This window comes from Miniopterus natalensis, chromosome 3 (assembly GCF_054644295.1).
Source record: "Miniopterus natalensis isolate mMinNat1 chromosome 3, mMinNat1.hap1, whole genome shotgun sequence".
NCBI lineage: Eukaryota > Metazoa > Chordata > Mammalia > Chiroptera > Miniopteridae > Miniopterus > Miniopterus natalensis.
Window position 1 is genome coordinate 10,161,358 of NC_142083.1, and position 22,971 is coordinate 10,184,328.

The 22,971-nt window shown below is 44.5% G+C and overlaps 1 protein-coding gene across 1 annotated transcript in view; it reads left to right on the forward strand.

Annotated features, from left to right (window-relative positions):
* PRLR (prolactin receptor) overlaps positions 1 to 22,971 on the forward strand; it is a 132,884-nt gene that overhangs the window by 102,769 nt on the left and 7,144 nt on the right. The window contains exons 4-10 of the mRNA XM_087815307.1: positions 12,185 to 12,291; positions 14,628 to 14,760; positions 16,674 to 16,843; positions 17,882 to 18,051; positions 19,594 to 19,735; positions 21,003 to 21,102; positions 21,623 to 21,692. Coding sequence (XP_087671433.1) covers positions 12,222 to 12,291; positions 14,628 to 14,760; positions 16,674 to 16,843; positions 17,882 to 18,051; positions 19,594 to 19,735; positions 21,003 to 21,102; positions 21,623 to 21,692 — 855 coding nt within the window. The 5' untranslated portion in view covers positions 12,185 to 12,221. The remainder of the gene's footprint in view (positions 1 to 12,184; positions 12,292 to 14,627; positions 14,761 to 16,673; positions 16,844 to 17,881; positions 18,052 to 19,593; positions 19,736 to 21,002; positions 21,103 to 21,622; positions 21,693 to 22,971) is intronic.

Below are 22,971 nucleotides of genomic sequence, written 5' to 3' on the forward strand. Positions count from 1 at the left end.
GATGCAGGGAGGCTGGCTGTCAGCAGCTACTGAAAATCTGCTACAGCACAAACAAGCAGTTTCTCTACTCCACACAAGTGGGGACCTTTTCCGTGTATTTACCCCATGAAATGGCAGGTCTTCATTAGGAGATTGTTTTTGGATGATAACATTTCTATGGAGATTTTCCCCCTCAAGTATAAAAGTAATGACTTTTTATGTTGTTTAGGTATTTTAATAATATTTTATTTTATTTAAAAAGTAATGATTTTTATTTTGAAATCATCCTCCCAGAGATAACCACTGCTAATATATCAGCATATATATATATATATATATATACACACACACACACATATATATATACACACACATATATATACATATTCCCAGTCTTTCTTCTGTGAGCATGTGGGGAAATATATATTAGAAAAGAGGTCAAACATTTCTATTTTCTATACCCAGTTTTCTTTTTCCTTTTCAGATGTTTCCATATCATTAAAATTTTTATTATATTATTTTAAAGATTAAATAATATTTCATTGTATGCCCATTCAATGATCTAGTTTGATAATCCTTTATGATTTGATTTCTTTTTCTTTTTTTCAATTTTCTCTTTTTATAAATAGCACTGGGGGATTCTTTTTGTACAGATTGTTTTTTGCACACATCTCTTCATTTGGAATAGGTTTTTAGAAGTGTATTTTGCAATTCAAAGTGGATCTACAGTTTTCAGGCTTTTGATAAATATTACCTCTAGAAAGATTATACTAATTTACACTCAGAGGCAAGGTGCCAGTCCCATCTCTACCACTGAGCAGCAGGAAGTATTTGCAAACTTAGTGATACCATCTTGAAATCGCACAGGGTTGGGACAAAAATAAAATATTTTCTCTATAAATACTTTGAAAATTGAAAATTCTATTAAAACACACATTGGCATTATTACCTATTTTTAAACCACACAAGGCAAACCAGCATTACCTCTCTCAACCACATATTCCAATGATTAGCAGCCTTTTAGAAAATAATGTCATTAACAACTTCCCTCTAAATGCAACTGACACCCAGTAAATTTCACTTATTCAAAACCATTTATTGAGCACCTTCTATGCATTGCGCTTTGTATTAAGTATGAGGAATACAGGAGAGAAAAGTAATCAATAAACTTCCAGCCTGGAAGGGTGCGGAGAGAAAGAGATACATCAGGAATCATTATCAGTTCTAAGATAGGGTCATATCCTGGGTACCCTGTAGGCTGGGCATCCCCCATGGTGAAGATACCCAAGGGAGCCCCTGCCTGAAGGAAGGAAAGTGGAAACTGAGAATGAGGAGGCAGCTGGGCTATTGGTTGGATGGCCATGTGCCAATCTTATTGCTTCTGAAACAATATTGAGAAATCACATTTTTCTTGCAGCTATATACATACACAGAAAAGGAGCCTTTTCTGGGGGGGGTATAAAGACTTCAACATGCCACATGGTGGGAAAGCTAGGTCCTCCATGAGGTATACTTTGGGGAACACTAGATGGTTATAATTTCTCTAGCAATTGCCCTGGCATTTTTAGTCAGTGAGATATGCAGGCTGGGTCTGGGAGCAGAATTGCTTGGAGTTGTAGATGGGACTTTAGAAGGGTGTAGAAGGAAGATAGAGGGGCAAGATATGGCAACTGGACAGGGAGAGGAACTTTGGAGGGAATGACAGAGATGCCTAGCAGAGGTCTGCTGTGAAATGGGCTACCTGCCTACCCACAAGATCCGTGCCCTTGTTAGCACATGAAGTGATGAAAGGCTGTGTGTCACTTCCAGATGGACAGACAGTGAGAACTAGGCTGCGTGTTGGAGGCTGGCACACCTGGGTTACTCATCCTTCATTCTGTAGCGTGTAAGTGCTACTCTGTGCTCAGGAGACTTCTATTAAGCAAGACCTCTCCTGGTCTGCACAGGAGCTTAAAGTCAGCACTACCTGCTGCTCTTCCCATACTGACCCACTGGGTCCACTTGGGCTCCATGTGCTTGGCACATACACAGAGCTTTAAAGAAAAGGTGGAGATTGAAATGAGGTTTCTTAGACAATCAAGGACGTTCAGAAATGCACTCCAGAAATCCAGGTGTGGATTAGCTCCCCTGCTTAGGCACACCCATGAAAAGCATCCCAAGCTATTTGTATTTTGACTTGTAAATAAATTGACAATTAACAGAACTGCAGGTACCAGCAAAGCAACAAGCTCATCTTCCAAATCATATTGTTTTGTGGTAATATTAAAATTAATTTCTGTCTCTAAAGCTGAGTTGAGAGACATGGGAATGTGACAATAGGCTATCTACCAGGCTAAGGATGGGAAATTATTATGGGTAATCTTTCAAGAGTGTTTACAAAGATAAGAAAAAATTAACCTTTTGGATGATGACTTCTTAATCTTTGGTTTTCTTTCTGTGGTCTCAGAGAGGGTTGTCTGGAAGACATAACATCAGTTATATGTTGTACAAAGAGGTGATGTTATTATTGTAAAGCAGTAGTCAACAGTGACTGACTAGGTTCTTACAGGCCAATGTCATGGAGGCCAAACGTACAAACATTTGCTTAGGCCCACTCTACTTCCATGTACCAATACACTGGCACAGGAAGCCTGGCAACTGTTGTACATCTTTATTGATGCTCACAGATGGGATGGTGGACTTATGAAGAAATCTAGAGAGAGATCTTTTTATAATTGAGAATAGCCATAGCCCTTGCCTTTTAAGATGTTAAGCATATCATGTCATATTTTCCTAAGTGCAGTTGTCTTACTTTTGGATACAGAAATGTATCATTATTCAAAGTTCATTTATCCAGCAACCACATCTCAGTTGGCTTTGTCACCATCTGTCCCTGAGTTTAAATTAATGCATATGAACAGCTTTATTGGGGAAATCAGTATGGTCTGAGAACATATCCTCAGTAATATGGAGGACCTATTGATTAATGGGAAGTATGTGTTGCAGAGTGCAGAGCTCAAGGTCAGGTGCTTTTTCAGTAGATCTGTGAGTCAGAATAATGTGTTTTATATATAGCCTTATAAAAATATTCAGTCAGTCATTCAACAGGTGTTGTTGAACACCTATGGACATACACAAATGTGACAGTGTGTAGGGGCTGAATATGTAGAGGAAGCAGGACAGAGGTCACTCTGAGATTTCAGTGATGGTATTCAAGATGGAACACTGGCAGCAGGCCAGGTGTCACAGGTTTCCCTCCTATTCACAGCTCTTTTACTTGGTTCCATATACTTGTTATCATATAAACTAAACTGTCTCTGGATTGTCCCTGGATTGGTCAGGCTAGGGCTAGCCATTATACAGACCAGCCTCTCTATATCTCAGAAGCTTAGCAACCAAAGCTTTATTTCTCACCCATGTGACAGTGCAGTAGCATCAGCAGGGGACCGGTGATCCTTCCATCTATTGGCTGTACTAAGCCCTTGGGACCTTGAAGTCCTCACTTTCATCTGCTTCTGGCCAGTAATGAGTCAGAGAGAGAGGGAATGAGATGTGTGAGAGGTTTTAAAGACCAGGACTAGACTAGAAGTACATCATTTCTGCACACTTTCAGAAGCCACAACTCAGTCACCGGACCTCATCTAGCTACAGTGGACTCAACAAGGTGAATTTTGTGTGCCCAGAAAGAAAAGGGGAACAATTCTGATAGGTACCAAAAGTGATTACTACTCTTGTGAATGGTCTCCCAGGGTTTCAGCTGAGATGGTGGAAAAAATCAGTAATCCCAGAGGAAAAACGCTTTTGACACATACTTGAGAATTTCTTCATGGACTTATCAGTCGTCTCTAATGTGCACACAGCCCAGTCTCAGTGCTCTAAAGATTCTCCCAGGAGGCACTTCATCTTCCCAGGCCTCTGTTTACCCATATAAACTAAAAGTTTATAAAAGTAAAAGTAAGAGGTTGGATCAGAATTCTCTCAAATCTTTTGACTTTCTTCATTTCCAAATTGCCATGATTCTAGAACACCTGCTCTTCGTTTCCTCCTGAAAGAAATAATCAGGGAGCCAGATGGGGCAATGCCAATAGGCCAATAATTTATTTTTTATTTCAATTTTAACTTCCCTTCTTATTTGCCAAGCCCAAGTTTCTAGAAATTAAAATATGCATAGTAGACAAGGTTGTTACCAATACAATACTGATTTCTTTATGGCAAAGTAAAGTTCTTTGGTGGTTTACATGAATGACAACATATTCACACACACATACATATAACACACACAGAGAGCCCTCTGTGAAAACATGATCTTGTCTGAGCAGTCTTGCAAAATATGTGTTCTCTTCCTACTGCTCTTGCTTTGTATGAGTCGGTTGTGCAGTGGTAACAGTGCTGTCTCAGTGGCTTACAACATTTACTCTTTGCTCACTTTATGTAAAGATGGTGAGTCAGCTGCAGGTTGGCTGTGGTCCTGCTAATATTGGCTGGGCTCATCTGGGTCCCACCTGTGTTCTCATGTTAGAACCCAGACTGAGGGAGTAGCCACTATCTGGCACCTCCTGCGGGCATGTGGAGAACAGGAATAAGAAAGCCTCAGCCAAACCATGCAGCTGTGTTTAAGGCTTCTGGTTGGACACAGCAAAAAACAATCATAACCATTTCTATTCTATTGGCCAAAACTTTCACTCAGCCAAGTCCAAAGCCATTGAGGTAGGAAGTGTACTCCTCCACAGGATGCATGAGTATGTCCAATGACAATGGATGGGGTTATGCCGTATTATGACTGGCGGGGAGCAAATAGTTGGGGACAGTAATCCAGTCTGCTCACACCCCCACCTCCTCCACTGAAACTCTAATTGCAACATTTCCCATTGTGAGGAAGCTACTTTACCTCTCTCCTGCTGTGGAAAGCTCTTGGGTTAGAGAAAGTTAGGAGGGAGAAGCAGTCAACAAAGGGGAAATGGAGGGATTTTAGTGAACATTTGTATAGGCCTCACCATAGGATGGGCACTGTTTTAAGTTCATTGCAAATACTAACTCATGAAGCTCTCATCATAGCTCTGTGAGGTTGGTCCTAGCATTATTCCCGTTTTACAGATGAGGAAACTAAGGCACAGAGAAGTTAAGTAATTTGTGATTACATATCTAGTAAGTGGCAAAAACAGGATTCCAACCCGGATAATCTGGCTCCAATATCCCTCTTCTTAAACACTCTGAGAAGGAAGAACAATAGGAAGATTCTAGCACTGTTGACTAGCTGGTTGCTGATATGCTGTGATTTTAGGGGAGCAAGGAAACCAACAGCCTCTGGAAGGGGCAGACATATCATTAAGACATGACAAGCATGTTTCTCAAAACGTACATCAAAGTGAACATTGTGAGATCATTAGGATATAGGTCACTGCCCTTGGCACAGTCCTGCATCATCCCTTCTCTCGTGGACCTTACAGTCTAGTGGAAGGAGATACACCATCAACAAATAAATAAGAGAGGTATCATAGGTCAGATGACGGCAGTTGCTGCGGAGAGCAGTCAAGTGGGGCAGGGGAATGAGGAATGTGGAGCGGTGCTGGAGGCAGGTTGAATTTGAAGATGGTAGTCAATGAAGGCATGCCGATCTGGTGACATTTGAGCAAAGGCCTGAAAGGGGTGAGGGATATAAATATTTGATGAATGAATAAATGAATGCCCAAGCAGATTTAGCCATCCCAGCGAGACCTACAAATAAACAAATAAAAGATTACTTATCACTTATGCCTGGCTCGGGCCACCCTCTCCCCTGACGTCACTCAGGTCGATCTTGTGGTTGGCCCCTGCTCCTCTCTCTCCTCTCTCACTTGGCTGCCGCCACTCCCAATTCTAATAAAGGATCTCCTGTGGGACAGGAGGGGATACAACCACAATCTTCTTTTTAAACGGCCAGGTGATTTTTTTCTGATTGAGAACATGCAGGGGCCGTGGGTGGCAGTTGTTCCCATTGTTCTGGGTTGTGGGGAGAGAGGATCTGTACTGGTGTGATTGACATCTGCATGCCCGTGCACCTGAGAGGAGGCCAAGCATGTTTTGTGTGACAGGAAAGTGAGCCAGATGTGAAATCAGACAGAGCTAATAGAATTAGTGCGCTATGAGTAAATGACAAAGTGTAAAACCCTTTGAGCTCCAGTTTCCTCATCTTTGAAATGAGAGCAATGATATAGTAGTAATAGTAACAACAACAATAGTAGCTTTCCTGCCCACTCACAACATTATTATAAGAATAAAATGTGATAATGATATGAAAGTGCTTTATAAACTTTCAACCACCATGTCAATAAAAAAGTTTCCCATTTTATCTTTGATGTTGGTGCTAATTTGAGGCAGGACTCAGAGTCTAAAGACTGAACTCCCTCTGTTGTGCCACCTGCACTGTGTGATGGCGGACAGAGCTGGTTACCTCTCTGAACCTGTTTCCCCACCTGTCAGATGGAGCCTCCCAGCAGCGACATTATCCATTAGGTAACATCATGCCAGCCTGTCTTACTGCTATACCGCTGGAATCATCTGGAGGGCTTTTTAAGTGCCCATGTGCCCATGGGTCCAGCTCTGAAAACCATGGAGCAAAACAACAGCTTTATAAACTACAGAACATAACCTACAATTTCCAGGTGTATTTTAATTATTATTGATCGATGATCTCATGAGGGGCTCATTTCTCTGAAAATCAGGCCAACGTGCATTTTTTCTACCATCTGTCCAAAGTATACCCTGGCAGCGAGAATTGTAACTCCCCCAGGTCCTATTCTTGCCTCCAAGCCAAGCAGGCTGAACAAAAATCAGCCTGCATCAGATCAAAAATGCTGCTGGGATTGGTATAATCAGATTTTGAGTGATGCTTCCAGCCATGGGGAAGCACTCAGCGTTGTTTTATTAAAGTGACTCTAGTGCAAAGGTGCATAAGTCACAGGGTGGCGATTTACCCCAATTCCATTGGGACCCAGGAGATCTTTCCATTGTAATCCCCATATGTGGAACCAATCCTGAGTCAGCTCCAGTCTGGACAAATGCTCTCTCTGCTAATCGTGGCCTCTCATAGCATGCAGCCATCACCACGCACAGCACACTCCCTCCCCTAGGATGTGTCTCCACAGAGCAGTCTTCCAGAAGTTCTCCCGTGGTGTTACTTCGGGTTCGCAGGAGAGGAGGGGGAGAGGGGCTCTGGAATCAAGATGGGCATCTACACCAGCCTTTATACTATTTCTGATCACTTTCACACAGCCGTGATGTTCTGACTCAACTGCTAGGCTCTAATGTGATGGTCCTTTTATGTAAAAGGGATCCCCTTGTAGGAAGTTCCAGAATTTTCCTATCAAAGGCTGTCTCAAAACAAGGAACAAGATGGAAACCTTATTGGGAATCAATAAAGTGCAAACTTGATAATTGCAGTGATAAACAATAATAATAATGGATAATCATATGAGCAAGGGAACTGCTGTGGAAGTTCACAAATGTGTGAACACGTGGTCTGGCGATGGACAGAAACACTGCATTGCTATGGGCACATGCATTGCACCCATCTAGGAAGAGCTAGAACTGTTGTCTCCCACCCTGGACCAGGGTTCTCTTAGCACCCCATCCCCAACTTTCAATGTCTGTCACAAAGAGCAATTGCCATACTCTCCTTGAAACTCTCCAGTTCCCCTGCCAAAGACACAATACTAAGCTGGCTCCAAGTCTAACATTCGCTAATGCTAGCTTAGGGTGCATCCTCCTGAGTGAAGTTTCATCCCATGTCTCAGAATCTTGTTCTGCTTTTTCACCGTTAGGGTTTCATCGATTCACTTATTTATTCCAGAAGTCGTTGGCCATTGACTTTGGCAGAGTTTGTACAAAGGCCTAAATCTCGTCCCCTGGTGCGAAATCACTAACCCTCCTCCTGCTCGCCCCACTCTGAGCACATTATGTCCTCTGCTTTCCAGGCTAAATGTTGGCATTGTCTATTGGAAAGACAAGCCAGACTCCTGGAAATCTCAGGGTGCATGTGGGGTTCTCTCCCTGTTAGTCCAGCCTCAGACCATCTAACCCAGGCGGAGCGGCAGGTAAGGGGACCCAGTGGGCTGAGGACCCCAACCCAGCAGGCCCCAAGGAAGCACCTCACACAGTCCCTAACATTGAAAACAATAGGAGGATGTATTTGTAATTTGTTTGCAAGAAATGAGACGTTTTGCATTGTTAAGACAAGAAAGACATTTGAAATTTAATTTGGATTAATCATCAGGAGATACAGCAGGCAGCATCCTAATTATTCTGTAGAGAACTGAGGGGAGGAGTGCAAAGTGGCTATGGGGGGTGCAGGGCCTCCCTGCGATCTGAGCCTTGACCAGTCTTAGCAAAACTCAAAGTCTGCCAAAAACTGGCAAATGTGCATCAAGAGTAGAATGAATAAATAAATTATGGTCTTTCATTCGATGCAATATGAATGAAAATGAATGAAATGAAGTGAAAATGAATTTTGTAAAATGACATGTAACAACAAGGCTGAATCATACAACGTGAAATGAAAGAGGCCAGACACACCCACTCAAAAAATGCATATTGCATGATTCTATTTATATAAAGTCTAAAAGTCGTCCAAACAGATCTGTAGTGTTAGAAGTCAGAAGAGTGGTTTCTACTGGGAAGGGGTAGGTAGAGATTGGGAGAAGACACCAGGGGGACTTCTGGCATTCTAGTCATGTTCTCCTTCTTGACCTGGTTGTGACATGAGCAAATTCACTTGGTGATAATTCATTGAGCACGATACTTATGATTTGTACATATCTTACGCATGGCAGTCTTTAAAGAAATGCAGATCTTGGATTGGGCAGGCTTGTCTATTGGAATTGGGTTTGCAAGAGCTAAGGAGGTCCTCAGAATCCTGCTAAGCATGCTAGGTCCATCTCTAGAGTCAGGGGAAATGATTCAAAAATCTGGCCAAATGGGGCAGGACAAGGTAGGGACTATACTCACTGTGGGGATCTCCTGATACCAGGTCTTGGGAACAAGTCCCACAGAATGGTATAGCTGAGATGGCTGAGGTTTAGGGTTGGCTCGAGTGCAGATCTGTTATTTTGTGCTCTCAGGAGGCCACACTGCCTCCTCTCCTGTTGCACACACTTCATACCATAGAGAGTGGGATCAGTACAGGCTATGGGACCATGGCCCTGATCTTCCATCCAGGGGGAGTGGCTCTTGTTTCTCAGAATAGCAAGCTACCAGGGCCAAAACTGCCAGACTTCTCTTTCTCAACTGTTGGCCTGGGTGAAGACGCTTGGCTTAATGGGAGAGAGCAATGAAGGGAAGCTTTTGGAAGAAGTGGGTCTGAACAGGCTCAGCACTGATAAGAAGGGAGTTCTGTGGGGCTGTACCGCAGTGGGACATACAGGTGGGAAGGCATGTTTGAGCAAGACAGTGGGAGGAGCAGAAAGATGGGAGAGTGTTCAAGGATTCAGGAGCTGGGAAGCCAGGCAGCTGGTCGCGGGCAAGGTGTGGGAGCTGCTGACTTGCTACAGTCCTGCTCTTTGATTCCAAGTCTTCCATTTCCAAACCACAGTCACACCTAGGGAGCTGGTGAGGAGTGAAGCCAAGATAATTGCCTTCAGGAAGAGGTGTGGGGCTGACTTTTTCCTAAATGAACTCAAAATATTTGAAACCATTTGCCACTATAACCATCACTAAAAACAGTCTACAGAGCCTCTTGGGTGTTCCAGCTCCAATTGGGGTAAATGGTCTTGATCAAGATCCTGCTGGCAATGGGGGAGTTGGCTCAGAGAGACAAAAGCCAAAACCAAATTCATCCCCAGCCTAGTGTCAATCAGCCATAAAAAATGGTCAGTGACAGCTGGAGGTGTGCCAAGTGCTGGGAAAACACACAAGACGCGATCAGGGTTAACATCCAGTGTAGCTCCCTCAGGAGTGACCGGCTTGTTATCTTTCTCTCTGAACGTTTACTTACCCAGCAGTGTTTATCCTGCTGGGGAGCAAGACGCAGAATGAGTTGGGAAATCATTACTGAAACACAATAATGACACCACTATGTGCATATCTAATTCCCTAGCACAGAGGTCTCAAGGCATCAGAAAATGCACATTGGCTAGTAACCAAACTGCAGGCTGTCTTAGGAAATCCTGGCAAACGTGGTTTCATCTAAGTCCACAAAATACTTTCTGAAAGTATTTCTATAGGGAAATTTTATCTAGGAGAGTTTCTCTGAGCCTGGATCAGGGCACCAGAAAGTATAAGCAATGGCAATATCTGCTTTCTCTGCCCCCACCCAGCTCCTCATCCAGGCATTTCTTTTGCAAAACACTTGGAGCACTGATTGGGTAGAGAAGTCTGGATAGCATCTGGCCTCGCCCAAAGGTGTGGTTTAAAGTATGTCACTCTCAAGCACTTTGATGCAATGCCCCAAAGAGCAGGGAAATATCGATAAAAGGATATTATAATACCTCTTCAGCCAGTGGGAGGAATTTCCATCCCCAAGCCCGGCTGAGGTCACCAGATCCCCAGGACAAAGAACTCCACTGAGGCCATCCGGACCTACAGGAGCTAGATTAGTGGCAGTCAAGTGTTCGAGATGCTCAGGCGCCAGGGGGGTGGGTGCTGAGGTGAACTCTCTGAGCCCTAGTTCTCCTGACTCCGAGCCCACTCAAGGCTTGGCGTGCTGCCCACCTTGGGTAGGTTGCTATTGTCTGCGTTGTCTCCCCCCATCAAAGCGAGAATAATATACCATCAATCACAGACTGTCCACAAATCGAGATGATTTCCCAGATGTGCTCAGATTTGCCAGACTTCTGTCTTTAAATGACACATGACTGAAAGTTTACTAACCCACTCTGTACTTCAGTTTCCTCATCTGTTAAAAGGGGCTAGTCATAACCTGTGTTACAGTTGGGGCTATTGTGAGGGCTAAACGAAATTTAAATAATTCAGATACTTAGTACAATGACCAGCCCATAGTAAGGGTTCCATGCACAATAGGCATGATTTTAAGCCCATTGAGTCTTTAACTTGATTTCAATAGGCAATCCTGAGGAGTTAGATGGATGGGGCAGTTTAGAATGTACAATCTGGAAGTGGAAGAGTGACTAGAAGGTCCCCACAGAACAGCGTCCTGGCCACCTCCCAGAGCCCCGATATGAGAGTCACTTGATGACACCCGTGAGCCCCAAACCTCTATTGTCACTAAGACTTTTATCTCTGAGAACATCTCAGAGAGAGCAAGAGCAGGTGGACAAAGCTTTCAAGAAGCCCACTGGCAGATGGGGAATGGGCAAAGGCTGGCCTTTTTGGGGCTCATCAAATAACAGTCATTTCAAACGTCCCCAGATGAGCAGCCTTGCCCCTGGATGGTCTTCCCTTGATTTAAAAAAAAAGGAAAAATTTAAAGGAAACTGTACGCCGCGTGCTTCCAAGTATTTGCGCTTCATTCATCAAATCTGTTGTTTTCTGAGAGTTGCGTGAAATCTAACAAAAAGGACATTTAGAGGCTTTGAAACTGGTTCCAAGGGTAAAAATAATATTAATAATACTTGAAACTCTCAACCCTGCAGGTTCAAATCTTACTTAACACTCCAAACCCAAGGGACTTGAATTATTATAGGGTTTGTCATTTCTTGTTTATGGACCTTTTCCGAAGGGGAGAAAGAAACCACGTGGAAGTTCACCAAAGTTCACTGTGTAGTTCATGGCCATGCCTGTAGCCAGGATTTCCAGAACCTTCTCAGCCTGATCCCCCAGAGGAGGCCCCCTAACTTTGCAGCATCCGTGAGGCCAGGTTGGAGTTGGACTGAGTGTACCGACTTCCCAGCCTGCTTTACTCTTGGCTGCTAGATCAAAGCCCTCCCAGAACAGTTCTCTAGTCGGGCACACAGTCCATGTGACACAAAATGGGCAATATATCGTTAGGTGACTGCTGGGTGGAAGAGAGCAAATTTTCCTTGGGGTGCGTGCAAAGGAGCCGACTGCCTCGCCGCGGCCCTTGAAGGCTGTCATCTGACGACCTCTGGTGGTGGAATATTTCCCAGCATGTGCGCAGAGAAGCCTCTGAGCCAAGCCATTGGACCATGTTACATCTCCCTACACTCCTTCCCTCCTGTTTGTCATTCCCATAAAGCAGGGAGCAAGAATCCTCTGCAAACACCCAGAATAAAGTGGTGCGTGTGTCTGACCAGACTGTCATTTCAAAAAGGTTGCCTGGTGCCTTCTCTTCCAGTGAACCTCTGATTTCCTGTGGAAACAAGGGAGCCAACATGAAGGGAAATGTGGCGCCCACATTGGTTGCCATTTTGCTACTTTTTCTCAACACCAATCTTCTGAACGGTAAGTAAGAGACTGTCCTGCTCTCTTTAGTTCCCTGGGGTGTTTACTGAGAAGGCGGAGAGTCCATCACAGCCCTCTTGTAATGCAGTTACAAGAAATGAACGTGTTAGTGTCATTGGCTGCTATTAAGTGCTTTGCAATGTATTTGGCACTAAAAATTAATGCAAAAGCCTGTCACTGTGCTCGGGCTTCCATCCTCACTCCGGGAGTGCAGTGAGGCAGCTGGACAAACACGAAACCAGAGCTTCCGTCTGGGTTTTGTTCAGTTACCAGCTGTGTGACCTCGAGCCCATAACCTAACCTCTGTGGGCTTCCACATTTTCGAAGTGAGGATAGTGATGCTTCCTCCACCTCAAATGAAATACTGTATGTGAAAAATCTTTGAGAAACTAAAGAGATATGAGAGGTTGTTGTTGCATGGTGAGAAAGGGGCACAGCCAACTCTATTACCTGTGCTAACGGGGGAGATGAAGTTCACAGCTACACTGCACTGTGTGCCTGTGCGCCTACCCTTTGCATTTCTGGGTGTGTGTACTTTTGGACGTACCTGTGTGTACATTAACTTCTCCGTGTGTGCCTGATTGCAACTACTTCTCTGTGTGTACCTGTCTGAGTATCCATCTGTGTGTGTACCTCTCTGTATGTGTATATTTCTGAGTGTGTACCAGTGTGTACTTCTCTAAGTATGCACCTGAGTGTACTTCTGTGTGGGGCATCACGTGTGTTTCTAATGCGAGCTCTGTGAGGACCTGTGTGTAGACCTGTGTGTAATGTGCCTATGTGGCTGTCCCTGTGTTTGTGTGCACTTTATGGAGGTCGCGAGACAGTCCGTTCATTTTAACTGTCTCCTCTACAGTGGGTGGAAGGAACATTTGACTGACTGTAATTTCACAACTTTACAGCCCCCTGTTGAGTTTCTAGAGGTACTGCTAACAGCCAGTGAAATGTGAAAGAGAGGAGCTTTCAGAGAGCAGAAGGAAAGCAGGGATCAGTATCGTCCACAGGGAAATGTTAATTGCCCAGAGTGTCAACAATACCCCTAGCTTTGGGGCTTTTAAAATAAACTTTTCTTTCTACTTCACACACTCCTCCCCAGCCATGATAAAAACCAAACAAAAACAAAACCCTTGCCTCAGCCTGTGAAATTATCCTAGAGGACGAGCAGTGTTACAACTGTTGGCAGAGTGGGCCCCAGGCTGGCCGGCCTGGGCCGTTTGGGGGGCTTGGAGCGCAGCGCAGCTGGCAACGCGATCGGCCTGGCGTCCTCGGGCCAGCCTGCGCCCCGCGTCATACCATTCGTTCAATCCTGCGAGGTGGGGCTCCTCTGCCCAGCGTCAGGGCAAGCTCTCGGGGTCACACATTCCCCCAGGGGCCTGACAGATACGGAAGAGAAGAGGGGCCAGCTCACCAAGAACTTCGGGGATTAGGCAACGAAAACATTCCATCCCCTCGACACTGTGTTTTCCACATCACCTCTTTCAGACCTTCCAGCTTCCCGCTGGGCCTGGACACAGATCTTAGGTAATCGTGGTGGCCTGTAACCAGGAGACCAGCACCCCACTCCCCAGCTTCCCACCATCCCCCCCCCCAAAAGCCATAGAATTACAAGGAAGTCCTTTGCCCCTCTCCACATAAAGACCCAAGGAGAGAGGGGGAAATGTAAAAAAAAAAAAGAGAGAGTGACTAAAAACCAAGATGCAGAAATAGGGGGCGGGGGCGATGGGGAGATGTACTGTGAGACTGGGTCACAGGTCCACGTGGAACAGAATTAAGGAAAAGTGAAGGGGAAAGGAAGGAAAGGAGAGGGGAAGGGACGGGGAAGGAGGCCGCTGAAGGAGGAGCATCAGCGATACGATGAAACACAAAAGATCAGAGACTGAGTTAATTGTGTGGAAATGGCAAAAACATATAGATTAGTGAGCAGAGTGGACAAGTGCCAGAGAGACCTATGTCAGCAAAGGGGGAGAATTCATTTTAGGGCCACCTTTATGCTGTGGGCAGGTGGGTACCAGCTTTATAAACTCCATGGGACTATAGAAGGGCCACACACTCTTCAGCCCATCCTACTCCTGGTGCTCACTCTGTTGAAATTCTCCAGTTTGTCGCTTGATCCTAGGTTGCTGGTATCTCCATCTCATAGCACACAAACACACACACCACCACCACCACCACCACCACCACCACCAATGTGGCCACAAAGCTCTCTCCCCCAGGCCTACTTGCCCCCAGACCTCATCACTGGCATGGTTCCATAAAACTGCTTTTGTCACCAGCAGAATGATCACATGCTTGAATGGACCTTAAGATTGATTCCAGTGGCTTCTGGCTTTTTCTAGGACAGTCACCTCCTGGGAAACCTGAGATCTCTAAATGCCGCTCTTCTGAAAAGGAAACCTTCACGTGCTGGTGGAAGCCTGGGCCGGATGGAGGACTCCCCACCAACTACACGCTGACCTACCACAAGGAAGGGTGAGTGTTCTTGCTCTCCAGGCAAAGCAACACTGCTTTTGGAGTGAGAATGACCACAGGCCCCTGGGCTGATACTACGAAGGCTCATTCTTCCAGGGGAAGGCCCTCAAGCGTCCATGTCCACAGCCTGCTGCCAGTGCCCTTGAAGCACTGTCTCAATGTGCGTCAGCGCACCCACCACCTCAACAATGCAACACAGTGTTCCCCCTTCTCCACAGTTTTGCTTTCCGTGGTTTAGTTACCCCTGATCAGCCACAGTCCAAAAATATTAAATGGAAAATTCCAGAAATAAACAGTTCATAAATTTTAAATTTTGCACATTCTGAGTAACTTGATAAAATGTCACACTATCCTGCTTCATCCTGCCTGGGACGTGAATCACCCCTTGTCCAGCATATCCAGGCTGTAGAGCTACCCGCCTATTAGTCACTTGGGTTATCAGATCAACCGTCTCAGTATCGGAGTGCTTGTGTTTAAGTAGCCCTTACAGTAGCCTAACCCTTTGTCACATGCCTGTGTCATTCGCTTCACTTCATTTCAACACGCCAGCCTTGTATCACCTTACATCATCACAAGAAGGGTGAGTCCAGTCCAGTGAGATATTTTGAGAGAGATCACATTTATATAACTTTTATTACAATATATTATTATAATTGATCTGTTTTATTATTATTGCTGTAAATCTCTTACTGTGACTAAATTTATAAATTAAACTTTATCACAGGTATGTACGTATAGGAAAAAAAACAGTATATATAGGGTTTAGTACTATCTGCAGTTTCAGGCATCTACTTTGGGTCTTAGAACACGTCCCCATGGATCAGGAGCGACTACTCTAGCTATGTTTCCAATTTCCTGTCCCAAACTTAGGCTTCAGCCCAAGGTCACATATAAGTGTTCGCTGAGTGTTAGTTCCTTTCAGATGCTTATCTATAAACCTGGTGCTATTTATAATTTTTTTAGTCATAACTACTTGTGCAATATAAAAAGACTATCATGTAATCCTTGACAACCGCGCTGCATTAACTTTGCAAACTTGTTTCATGTCCAGGAACATAAAGAGCCCTATAAGGAAGGTGAGGATTTTCCTTAGGAAATTGCTATTTGGAGCCAAGGTTGCAGTGTGGCCTAAAAGAGGTCATCTCTGGGTGAGGATTTTATTACCTTTCAGCCAGACTCTCCTGGGAATCCAGGGAGAGCTGCACCCATCTCCAGAGCAAGCAAACACTTACTGGTAGCAACAGCTGGCCCGCTTCCCGGGGCCTGCCCACACTTCGCTGTACACAGAGCTGTTGCCCTTCTGGGACCCAAAGGGCTGTCAAGTAGACAGACTTCAGGAGCTGCAGCTGGCCGCCCACGTGGAATTCTCCGCGCCTGTTGGTGTGTCCTGCGTTGAGGCCCCGAGGCTAATGAGAGCAGACTAACGAGCCTCTTGGGCCTGTAATATTGTTCTTCACAGTCACATAACTCTGTTGCTGACTTGGGACAGTCTGAAATATACTGACATCAGCTTTGATTCTCTTTAATCTTGTTTAATGAAATGTAATTCAACATGCATATGCAATGAATGCTGCATCGTGCAAAGCCCCTCTGTGTTTATGTGCAGGGGAAGGTGTTTCCTGAGATGCCCCGATGGCAGGAGCACGGCCTTTCCTATTGAAAGGCCAGGCGTTCGTTGGCCCACAGAAAACTAGAGAAAGGCAGGGTTGATGAGAAGCCAAAGCATTAAGCTCTAAAGTGGCACTTCCACCCCCACCCCCAGAATCCACATCCCTGTCTCACTCTCAGGTGACAGAAACTTGGGGGTGCTGTTCTCAGCTCTGATCCCCAAAACCCAATGCCATTGATCTATTAAGAAAAACCTCCTCTCTTTACTACTTGCTTACTCACTCCTAATGTATCATTTGTTGCAGAGATTCGCTCACCTACGAATGTCCAGACTACAAAACCGGTGGCCCCAATTCCTGTTACTTTAACAAGAAGCACACCTCCATCTGGACAATATACATCATCACAATAAAGGCCACGAACCAGATGGGAAGCAGTTCCTCGGATCCACGCTATGTGGATGTGACTTACATAGGTAAGGGGAAGGGCGATGGGTGAGGAGTGTGTTACTCCATTAGGCATCTACCGGTGGTCAAGCTTGGTGTGCGTATTCTCGGCTTATCGATGAATCGCCAAAAAGGAAGATGAAAAAATTCACAACGTCCCCATCAACCGAGTAGGTTAAACCCGTTTTTATTGAATCATTCATGACAGTAAGACTGACATGCGGGGTCCTTGTATTCCTCTGCTTTCCCTTGACTTCTTCCCCTCCCCTTGCATCCAACAGGCATGTTCTGTTTGAGTTTCCCTCATCAGTCCTTCCCTCCCGTCCTCTGCAACCAATGTCCCCTTCCCCCTTGGCAAGCTGGGGCTTCTTTTCTCTCTCCCCCTGGAGGACAGAGCTGCTCCCTGGAGTAGCAGCTCTTAGAAGGAGTTCTTCTGCTTCTACATCCACAGGACTAGCTCCAGCTCCTTTGCCCAAATTTAATTCTCAGTGTACATATACTTCTTAGCAACTGGAGCTCTTCTTTTAAAAATAAAGAATTTTGGGAGTAAAGAGTACTGCTGTGAACATTCATGTATGAGTTTTTGTTTGAACACCTACCTTCATTTCTTTTGGGTATGTTGGCTTGGGCATGATATTGATGGGTGATATGGTAATTTTATGTATAACCTTTTAAGTAACTTCCAGACTTTTCTACAGCTTCTGCACCATTTTACATTCCCACCAGCAATGTGAGGGAATGTCTCCAACATTCTCATTTGTTATTTTTCATTTTTCAATTTCAGCCATCCTAGTGGGTGTGAAATGATATCTCATTGCGACTTTGATTTGCATTTCCCGGTGACTAATGACATTGAGGGTCTTTCGTGTGTTTGTTGGCCATTAGTGTCTCCTTCAACTTTGTACCCTGCCTATCGCCCTTGCTTCAACCTGATCTCAACTCTCTGACCAGCACCTGACATAAAATACAAGGTATCTCATAACCATGGTGGAGTGAAACAGTAAGTCATATAGTTCTGTGTTCAAATACTGCTTTGACCAAATATGGGGTTTCTTTCCTATTTTTAGTTGAACCAGACCCTCCTGTGAACCTGACTTTGGAAATAAAACAGCCAGAAGACCAAAAACCATACCTGTGGATAAAATGGCTTCCACCCACCCAGGTTGACATAAGATCCGGTTGGCTCACACTCCAGTATGAAATTCGGTTAAAGCCTGAGAAAGCTGCTGAGTGGGAGGTGAGTAAACCAGGAGCATTCAGAAGGAACCATGTCTTTTGGCAAAGATGAAGCCCTTCCTACTGGTAAAGGCCATTCCTCCTAATTTTGGGGCCATCACATTGCCCTTCTGATGGTGCTGTGACCCACCCAGACGTGGAAGGGCCTTCTTCCCTCCCTTGGGACTGGTGGGGGTGCATCTTCACATCTCCCAAGGCTAACTCCTTCTTTGCACTGAAATGAAAACCTCTTCCACCAGGTTGCCCACCCACCTCCCTCAGGATATCTTAGATCTAGAAACCTATGAGAGTGCTGCAATAGCACTAAGTGGGAGGGGGAAAATCTCAGTGTGACCAGTCAGTGGTCAGTGACATTTTTATTCAGTTTAAAATATTTTAATGTAAAGAAATAATACAGAGACCCTGGCCAAGTGGCTCAGTTCGTTGGAGTGTTGTCCCGATATGCCATGGTTGCAGGTTCTATCCCTGATCAGGGCACATACAAGAAGCAACCAATGATGCATGAATAAGTGGACCAGCAAACCAATGTCTCTCCCCCCCATCAATCTTTTTAAAAAAGGAAATAATACAATAAATTATAAGCATTATGATATTCCACTCTTAAATACTTTAGTATATGTCTCTTTTAGAAAGGAAGCATTTTCAAACAGTCAAAATAATAAGATCACATAGAAAACTAATTAAAATTTCTTAATACCATTCAAATAGCCAGTCCATATTTTAATTCCCCCAATTTTTTCAAAAAAAAAAATATCTTTAACAGCTAGTTCATCCAAACCAGCATCCCAGGACCATGCATTGTGCCTGGTCTTTATGTTCCTTTAGTCTCAACATGCTCAGGAGACTAGGCCCCTTGTCCCATAGACCTTACGCATTTATCTGATTAGTTTTTTGTGAGGTCACTTAGCTAGTTTCTGTGCCCCCATATTTTCTGTAACCAGACATTAGATCTAAAGACTTGATTAGATTCAGGTTGGACAGTTTGGGGTAGGAATACTTTAGAGATGATATTATATTGCTTCATATCACATCATATCAGGAGACACCATCTGGTTGACCTACCACAAATGACACTAAAACTGACCTCTAGGTTAGGGAGATCACAACCTGAATTGTGCAGTCACATTTCATTTGTGCACTATTTAGTCAACGTACATGATGCCCAGTTCTCTTCCACCTGGTGGCTTGACTTGAATAATTCTTGAATCAATTATTTCATTAGGGTTTACAAAATAACAATTGTACAATGTTATTAACTGGTTACCTTCCATAAAGTAGAATTTAGAAGGCAGCGGGGAGGGTGCAGGATATTTGTCTTTCTGAAATGGAGTTCCAAATGGGAGATAGAAAACCTGTTAATTTTTGTGTGAACGATGTTTGAGAGTAGAAAGGGAGGAACTGAGAGGGAGAAATGGTGAGAACAGGGTATCTATTAAGTCTGATCATCCGGCCTCACTCCTCCAATAGTTTCTTCCCTAAGGGAAAAGTCTGTTTCTTCAGAACGTGAGTGAGAGTGACTCCTGTTTTCCTTGCTCCTCCTTAGATTCATTTTGCTGGGCAGCAAACTCAGTTTAAGATTCTCAGCTTATATCCAGGACAGAAATACCTTGTCCAGGTTCGCTGCAAGCCAGACCACGGATTCTGGAGTGAGTGGGGCCCAGAGGGCTCCATCCAGATCCCCGATGGTGAGTGCCTTGGCTACATTTTGCTTATATTCTTAAATATTTTTTTATATTCTTAAATATTTTTAGAACAGTATGAATTTAGTAAATTTGCGTATTGTAACTACTAATAGAGAAACTATTTTGAGCCTTAGTCAGAGGGATGAGTAGAGGTGGGTTTATCGTTCTCCACCCAACACAAAGACACTTGGCAGTGCAGCAGTGCTGTGTCTCTGGGTCACTGTCGGTGAGAACCAGTTTCTAGGATAAAGCTGCAGGCATGGGCTTGGCGTGTCTCCGAGGGCTTGGGGGCCGTTCCACCCCTCCCATCCTTGTCAGTTAGTCAAGGTCATCATCTAGTTCTCCCAGAATTTCTAAGGTGGCATCCCATCTGAAAGGCTTGAACTGAACTGATTGTCGATCTGATGTTGGTCTCTTAGTCAAGGCACAGTATGTGAGAGGCACTCAGTTCTAAGTGTCCTTAAACACAGTGGCTTATATTCCACAAGAGAATGATTCAGCACCTTGCCTTTCTAAAGTACTTAACAGTTTACAAAGTCTTTACCTTGTTTGGTCCTCTCAACCCTGTCAGGCATTCAGAGAGAATATAATTGTCATTGAGAATTAAAAATGAGGACTGTGAAGTTCAGTGACATTAGAAGTCTTGCCCAAAACCAAGTGGGGAAGCCCAGCACTTGTGACAACGGCCTGGCCAGAGTGTCAGGACTTGCACTGGTCAGTTGACTTGCACTGCCTTGTCGTACTGGAAAGAGTGCTGAACTGCGGGTCAGAAGACTTATATGCATCTTGTCCAGCCCTGGTCTTACTAAATAAAAACATAGGGTCTCAAGGCAGAAGGCCTGGATTCAAATCCCAGACTGCACTGTATAGTTACATGCCAGTGGGTCAATAACTTTGAGTCTCATCTTTACATACAAGGCAAAGTATGTAAAGAGCTTAACACCATTGATGGCTTATAGTAAGAACTTAATAAATGCTACCTTTTATTATTACTGCAACTGAGCGTGTGACCTCGAATTTCCTCTTTAAGTATAAACTAAAAGAATTTTGAAAAGTGTAGAGTACTATAAAATATATGGAACATATTAAGAATTAATAATATCAGAAAATTACCTATCATTAATGTTACCCTGGATTACTGTTCAAATCAAAAGATGTGTAGGAAGGGGGCAAAAACGTACGTTAGAAAGTTTCATTCACTGGTTTTGTTTGTTCGCTCATATTTAATGACGCTGTGTGTAATGAAAGCTCTCCGGCTGTTTCTTTTTAGATTCCACCAATACAGATACCACCGTCTGGATCTTTGTGGCTGTGCTCTCTGTTGTCATCTGTTTGATTATAGTCTGGGCAGTGGCTTTGAAGGGCTATAGGTACTTCATTGTCTGTCACCCTTCCCCCCAATCATGGTTGTCAGGGATAATGATTTTTTTCAAGGGGGAAAAACAGAGATGATGGAAACCTACAGATAATTCAAGCTCCTTACTTTAGCCATTAGCCGCAGTGTGTTCACCCATAAAAAAAAATATATTTTGTCAGCGCTAGCAAAAGTCGCAGAATGAACTCATCTGAAACCGGTGCTCTCTCCATCTTCCTGAGGCTCGCAGTTTGGAAATAGTAAAAATCTGTCAAGAGCAGCTAAAATCGAGAGAAGCAAATACTTCAGATATTTCATTAATTTTGTAATCAGCCCCCTGAGTCAGCCAGGGCTGATTTCGACGCTGGCCTCTATAATTATTGTCTTCACCACTGATTGTCAATTTCATGTAGCCCCAGAGCTTTAACGCCTCTACCAGAGTTCATGTAGCAGCTATTTAGAGATAATACTAATCTTTTAGAAATTACTAAGTGAGAAAATGAGTCATTTTTCCTATCTCACCAATTATTTTATAGCATGGTGACCTGCGTCTTTCCACCGGTTCCTGGGCCAAAAATAAAAGGATTTGATATTCATCTGCTGGAAGTAAGTGCCCGAGATGGAGAATGTATCCTGACTTGCTGATTTGTAATAATTACCTTTACACATGCACACACAGTCCCTGTCAGTTCAGCCTGGTGCCTCAGCCGTCCTCGCCCCGCTGTCCCTCCTCTTTAGAGAAAGATGTGTGAGGCATGCAGGTACTTCCTACGAGACATTAAATGTCAGAGGGAAAGAGAGAAAGCCAAGAAACCGTGACAACACATAGTAATGCTTGCTAGATTTACCAGGTCTATTCATAAGCACAGACATAAACATTTTGTACAAATAATCAATTTAGAAAAAAGGTGAATATCTTGTTTACTACAAAAGAGGGACCTACCACCACTCCCCATCATAGTTTGGTGCGTGTTTCCCCCCGAACGTTCTTTACAGAAGGCCACGGACACAGAATATTGTGTTGCAACGCTCGCTCTGTCTGAGCACATGGTTGAGGCTGGGTCAGTGCAGTGGGGTGGTGTCTGCCTGGGCCCATTTAGGCTGCTTCAAGTGGGAATTAAATGCAAGTGTTTTGCCCGGCCGGCGTGGCTCAGTGGACTGAGCGTCGTCCTGTGCACCAGGAGGTCTCTGGTTTGATTCCTGGTCAGGGCACGTGCTGGGGTTTCAGGCTCAGTCCCAGATGTAGGCACCGGTACCTGACCTAAGTCAGAGGATCGGGAAGAAGAGTGGGAAGTAAGAGGGGGAGGCAGGAGGCAGAGTGAGTCGGAAGGAGAAAACATGAATTAGCAGGAGGAGGGGGGGGAGGAGGGAGAGGAAATGGGGTAGAAGAGAGAGATATAGGACCGGAGAAGGCGGGGGAGGAAGGGAGACGTGGGTAGAGGAGGAGTTGAGAGGAGGAATTGAGGAGAAGCAGCTTACTGCTTTCAGATTCTAGGAAGTGGCGGTTAGGAGGCCAGCCACCGGGCCGCAGGGCCGCTGAGTCCCCAAGCGCCAAATGCACGTATGAGCATGGTAGTTTTAGGTGTCGCACACACTCTTCTTATTTAACAGTTGTATGTTTCTTATCTGTGCGTGCACTCCTTGCCCATTAAACTCATGATCGTTATTGCTTAGAGAGAGACTAAGTTAAAATCGTGAATTGATTTAAAGATACATATTAGATGAATAGAAGGTCTAGGGGGTGATTATAATGGCCTGGCACACAGATGTCCAAAGCTTGGGAAATGCTGCTAGGCTGTTACCACATCCAGCTGCCATGGTCATGAACACAGGCTGCACTTTGATGCTGACCTGGAATGTTGTGAAGCTAACAGCCATTTCCTCT